The sequence below is a fragment of the Poromitra crassiceps genome (assembly GCF_964638095.1).
Source record: "Poromitra crassiceps genome assembly, chromosome: 5".
In the NCBI taxonomy this organism is placed as follows: domain Eukaryota; kingdom Metazoa; phylum Chordata; class Actinopteri; order Beryciformes; family Melamphaidae; genus Poromitra; species Poromitra crassiceps.
The window spans coordinates 19,905,099-19,911,599 of record NC_139642.1 but is presented as its reverse complement, the minus strand read 5'-3'; the positions used below and the strand labels follow the sequence as shown (position 1 = coordinate 19,911,599).

The 6,501-nt window shown below is 43.7% G+C and overlaps 1 protein-coding gene across 1 annotated transcript; it reads right to left on the bottom strand.

Annotated features, from left to right (window-relative positions):
* Positions 1–568: 568 nt before the first annotated feature.
* On the bottom strand, positions 569–6,489 carry LOC310777270 (stress-associated endoplasmic reticulum protein 1-like). Its single transcript, XM_083637580.1, has 3 exons — positions 6,316–6,489; positions 4,748–4,820; positions 569–2,747 (listed from the first exon to the last, which is right to left on the bottom strand). Exons 1-3 carry the CDS (start codon positions 6,397–6,399, stop codon positions 2,707–2,709), a joined length of 198 nt encoding a protein of 65 aa, XP_083493706.1. The 5' UTR covers positions 6,400–6,489; the 3' UTR covers positions 569–2,706.
* Between the last annotated feature and the right edge of the window lie 12 nt (positions 6,490–6,501).

Sequence of the window (6,501 nt, the reverse complement as noted above, 5' to 3'; positions counted from 1 at the left end):
CCTACACTGCCTGCTGGAGTGTGTGTGCATGGCTACAACTGATTATTGTCATTATTGATGAATCTATCAATTATTTCTTCGATTAATAATTTGGTCTAAAATGTCCTGGTTCCCTCCCTTCCTGGTTTGGAAGTCAATGGGATTTATGGGGATTTTGGTTAGATGCCTGAAATAAGAGCTGTGGTGAACAAAAAGTTGATGAAACTGCAACCTTTTTGTTCAGAAAGATAATCCTCACAAAGTAGGATTTCATGATTTTTGAAGAATTTTCTGAAAATTGTGATTTTTTGCGATCGCATTTACGCTTCCAAAGTCATAAAAGTGGTCGTCATTTGTGAAGATCATCTTGCTGAACACAAAGGTCTCAGTTTCATACTTTTGTTAACCACAGATCTTATTTCAGGCATCTAACCAACATCCCCATACAAAAACCCCATTGACTTTGAGACCAGGGAACCGGGTGATGCTAACTTGGCCTACAACAGACCCTGTGGCACTCTGTTTGAAGACAGACAGGCATCCAAACAGAGACCAGTGAGAGAACAGTCAGACGCGTCTCCATGTTGAAAAGGTTTATTTTCTGCAGCTTCCTTCACACAGACGATGCTCTGCACACAGTGCAACAGACCATCCACACTGACAGAGTACAGACACACCATAGACTAGATACAAATATGGACATATCGTCCGTGACGACGGGCAAACCTGTCAATCACGCCCCCAAAGCATATAGTCTGCTTTATCATCTATTTGACTCTAAATGGGGACATAATTGACTAAATGATCATCATGCGATAGAGAGCCAAAGTGGAACGTCACTTCCTGCTTCAGCACTGCACCAGAGATTTTCAAACGCCATTTATTTTCCCATAGACATTTCGTAAAATGCGTATAAAAATAGTTTTACTTCATCAAACCAAATGGTTCAGATATATTTAGAAACAGGAGAGACCACATAACATTTCACTCGGACCAAAACGTAAAAAAATCGCGGATTCAAACAAAATATTTTTTCGGTGTTGTTTTTTTTAAGTGTTTGGTCGGAGTGAAATGTTCTATGGTCTCTCCCGATTCTAAATATCGCTGAACCGTTTGGTTTGACCAAGTAAAACTATTTTTTATAAGCATTTTACGAAATGTCCATGGGAAAATGAATGGCGGATGAAAATCTCTGGTACAGTGCTGAAGCAGGAAGTAGGCGGTCACTTTGTCTGTCTATTGACTAAATGACCATCATGCTATATTGAAGACTTGAAACTAGCGATTGAGACCATCAAGTCATTAGGAAAGTGTTTACTGAGGTCATACATCAAGCGAGAACTAGGGTCATTTTCAAGGGACTTCTTTTTGCAGTCATAGACTGTATAAACGGGTCATAGACTGTATAAACGGGTCATAGACTGTATAAACGGGTCATAGACTGTATAAACGGGTGAGTTATAGAAAACAGTACAGTGGAAAGGTGAAATTGGCGACAGAGACCAAAACCGTTTTTGTACCAGGCTGTAAACACGTTTATTTCTGCTGTAAAGTTGGCATGGGGGGTCTATAGGGAATGACTCCCTTTTTGCAGCCAGCATCAAGTGGCCAGTTGAGGAACTGCAGTTTTTGGCTGTACGCGTTGGCTTCATTGAACAGCTCCAGACAGGGAGGTTGCCGCTTGATCACACTGACTCAGACAGACTCTGACCTCTGACCTCTGGGACAGTGTGATGGAATGAAGGCAGAACCTCTTACAGGCAAAGACTCATGAGGGCTTTTTCACGCAGCACATTCTTAGCCTAGGGGTAGCTTAGCCCTGGGCTAACAACTGACCCAGTGTTAGCTTAACCCCTGTTCACACACACAGACACAGACGCATCGTTGCTTAGCAACATGAAGGAGAAGTGTGATTTGATTGGACAACACCCAAGTGACATGAAAGTGTTCTAACCCTGTTCACACTGCCAGCAGATAACCCTGAGAGTTAGTTAGAGTAACTCAGGGCTAACCCTGCTCCAGAGCAGGGCCAGCTAGCAAACGTCTGGGTTAACCCACAATGTGCCAGTATAAACGCGTTCGGAAACCTTTGACATGCTACTGCGTCAAAGCCCCTCGTTGAATGTGGTGCAGCTTTGTGAGCCTGCCGGCACAGCTGACGTGCGGCTCCCCGAAAATCATCGTGAAATCACACAATTGACTGGTTTTGCTCGGGTCTCCCCTGCGACCCCCTTGTCAAGCTGACGTAATAGATCAAGCTGCCACCCGGAAAACCCCCGAGTCGAGGCTGACGCACAAACGTGTGTTTCCGCTTTAGCCTCGAGCTAACAGCTCCGTTAGCCCGGGGCTAAGTGCAGTGTGAAAAGCCATATGGAACGGAAGGTCAATGTACAGCCACGATCAAATCAACACAGATAAGATAGTGTGTGTGTGTGTGTGTGTGTGTGTGTGTGTGTGTGTGTGTGTGTGTGTGAGAGAGAGAGAGAGAGTATGTGTGTGTTTTGTGGAATGATAAGAGTCTTGACAGTCAGCAGAAATGGAATGGAGGCGAAGCGGGCGATATCAACAACAGGGGGAGGAGCTGGGGGGCGGGGCGGGGGTCTCTCTCCTGGGGGTTGTCTGTTGTTGTTTTTGTCAGTTGTTTGTAAGGCACAATGTTCCATTTTGCAGCACTTCCTGGTTTTGGCTCCTTGTAGTCTTAGCTCCACCCCCGGTGATGACATCACTTTACATGCCCATTCTGATGCTCTGGATGATCTGGAAGATAGCTGGAGAAAAAAACACAAACACACAAACCATTAACACTTGTAGCCAATGCATTTACCAAGTGTGCCGTTACCCTGAAGGCATCATCTGCATTTACCAAGTGTGTCATTACCCTGAAGGCATCGTCTGTTTACTCTGTTTGTATGTGTGTCTCCACGCTGCCCAGCTCAACACAACATGGCGGGTGATCAAGTCTTATGGCCACACCCACAGAGAAGGCCAGATTTAAGCCCCCCCCGTTTTTCACGTAATTGTGTGAGGCTAGTGGTTTACAGTGATTTTACAACGGCCAAGAGGGGTTTACGGCACGCGACTCCTCTTAGCCGTTGTAAAATCACTCTAAACCATCTCCTCTTGCTTCATTTGAAACCTAGCTTATTTTGTGTCAGCTATTGTATAGAGAGGCAAAGTGAACGTCACTTCCTGCTTCAGCACTGTACCAGAGATTTTCATCTGCCATTTATTTTCCCATAGACATTTCGTAAAATGCTTATAAAAATAGTTTTACTTGTTCAAACCAAACGGTTCACATGTATTTAGAATCTGGAGAGACCATAGAACATTTCACTCAAATGATGGTTTGGTTTGTGTCACTGTCTGATGCTAAAACACACATTTTTAAACCAGTTTGATGAGTTTTGCAAGAATTGTTGGCTTTTGCAAGAGTTGGATTATGTTTTGCTGGTTTGGTGTAAGTAAGGTTTGATGTTGGTTCGTGTGTAGAGTCGAGTATAAAAATAGCCTACAGTTTCAAAGATCACTGTAGTAATCGTATTTAGTCAGCAGTTTTCCCTGTTGGACTTGAATCTCTTTAGGCTGATAGATGATGAGAATCAGAAGAAATCTAACATCCCAAATCACATTCATACATTGACTCAACTGTTCTTATAGAAAAGACTTGTAGCAGGTTAAATGATGTCAAATACCTGACAGTTTCGACTGGTGACTTCCTGAGGAACTGTCAGGTATTTGACATAATTTAACATACTACAAGTATTTGACATAACTTAACCTACTACAAGTCTTTTCTATAAGAACAGTTTAGTTCATTTATTTTGGTTAGACAAAATGAACCTATTTGGACTATTACATGCATACATTGGTTGAATAATCAATCGTGGTTCAGACAGACAGCAGAGCAGACAGAGACAGCAGAGCCAGAGACACCACACTCCAGGCTCCGCCAATAAGAAATTGTACTCTGCCGGTCTCCTAAATGGGTGTGGTCACCTCTCCCCTTTAAGTGTTGTGAGAGAGAAAGAGCCTGGTGACGCGGGGTTAGTGCTGCTGACCTAGCAAGCTAACTTGAGCTAGAGATTATGAGCTCCCAAACTCCACACACACACATATAAACACAAAACCCCGCCTTGTTAGCTCAATCTAGTTGTAACGAAGATTTTCCATTAACCCATTGATGCCTGATGCAGCATTTGCGTGTATATCCCTCATTTGTGTGTGTATCCCTTTAAGACGAACGCGCGACGCGGTTCGCGGTCTTACAGGGATACACACACAAATGCTGCATCGGGTATCAATATTTTTTCCAACCACCGATTTAGCAACTACATCAAAGAACTTCACGTGTAGCTTTAGCTAATCGCTCCCTGCTAACGTGAACTTCACGTGTAGCTTTAGCTAATCGCTCCCTGCTAACGTGACCTCCTGTTGCCAAACCTCGCGAGTGTGTTGCTGAGACAGAGACACGTCTTGAACAAAGTTAATTTTCTCCTGATCTGTTTGTCTGAAAAATGCCATTTTAGTGTCCGAATGTTCAGAAGATGTGGCTTGTGGAAAATGGACCCAATATTGACTTTGATGACTATGGGGGTGAAAGAATCGTAACATTGACTCCTCCCATTGACTCCAATAGACTCAGGACCTGCCGCAAAGTCTCCTAAGTGGGCGTGGCCATAGCGAGACCTCTGTGGCACAGCTAACAGGAAGTGACTGGAAGATGGGGTGTCTCGCTCTGATAGTGACCGTGTCTGGCAGAGCCACTGACCTGATCCACAGACGACGAAGACGAAGAGAGCCAGCAGCCACGGACCCACTCCTTTCTCATCCCCCATGGTCCTCTGTCAGAGAGAGACACACACACACACACACACACACACACACACACACACACACACAGTCAGAGAGAGAGAGAGAGAGAGAGACAGAGACACTTTATAAAAGACAAAGTATGTATCATCTGTCGCCAACCACCCCCTCCTCTCTCTGTGAAGCAACATTCCTGGCTTCCTGTTTGTTATGACCGCCGACGCCAATACAATGTCTAATCTCCATCCCTCCCTACTTGGCTGGGTCATGTTGACCTGCTGGATTTCCTAGACCCTCCCCCTCCCCCGTCTTCTCCGTTCAGCGACTCTGTTCAGCAACTCTGATGCAGAATTTCCTGACAGAAATATCGACAACAAACATCACTCTGCAACTCCATTACACAAATATATATATATGTTTTTTTTTTTTTTTTACAATTGATTAATCGTTTTAGACACATTTTAAGAACAAAATACCAAAATCTTCTCATTCCAGCTTGTTAAATGTGAATATGTTCTGGTTTCTTTAGTCTTCTATGACAGTACAGGGATTCTGTTTGGGTTGTGGACTGTTGGTCAGTAGGACAAAAGAAGACATTTGAGGACGTCATCTTGGGCTTTCTCCAGAACCCCCCTGAAAGCAGAGATGGTGGCAGGTTGGGCTTGGATCTAGGCTAGCAAACCCCAACCCATCAAATCAGCCATGCTACAGAAGCAAAAGATCCTAAAGTCTTCACAGGACCGGAGTGGATGGAGGCGGGTTTTCATCTATTGGCCTATATGTTCCTCGGGGAATACTAACTAAGTACTGTAAGTCTTGGGCTTTGGGGAAAAAGTGATTTTGTGACATTTTACAGAACAAATGACAAATGGATTAGCGGAGAAAATAATCGTCTGATTAATCGCTAATGAAAACAGTGGTTTTAGAACAGACACCCCACATTGACAGATATTTCTGATTCACTCTTACCTTACATGATGTTTACACTGACATAAATTTGCCCCAAGGAGACATCACATTTGTATTATATTGCGGATTGTGTCTTTAACAAGTCAATGATCAAGCCTGTGAATGGGACAGGTAAAATAGTTGTCTAAATATTGAGTTTGCTGCCAACATGGTGTCTACAGGTATATCGTATAAACAAGTTAAGTTGAAGACTTTTTTAAATATCCTTAATACCACTTTATATCGAAGTTAAGACCAAACTTGCGATGGAATGTACACACCAAACGTGAAAGTAAACACATGATGTTTCAAAATAAAGAGTAGCCTAAGCCTCGCTGAGCAGACTGGGCCAACTATCCACACATACTGCCCTTCTATCCCCATTTAACGTTATTCACATCATCATCCACATTATTATTGACATTATATAATTCACATTATCATTGACATTATTATATATCATTCACATTATTCTGGACATGATTGGTTGGCCTGATAACCGCCTGTGAGCAGCAGTAGTTAAGGTGACGTGTGAGAGTGGTCGTGATGATCCAGATGTTGGCTCGCTGGTAAACTCACCGTTGACTTGGCCACGTTCCCTCGCAGCGTGATGTTCTTGCTGTGCTTCTCGTTCGCCATACGGATCCTCTGCTTGGCCACCATCGTGTCTTTGTTTGGCTCTACGGTTCTTTACGGTTGTTTAATTCGGGATTGATGAGGTCTGGAGCTCGCTCTGTGTATGTGTGCGAGGCGGCAGGCAGGCAG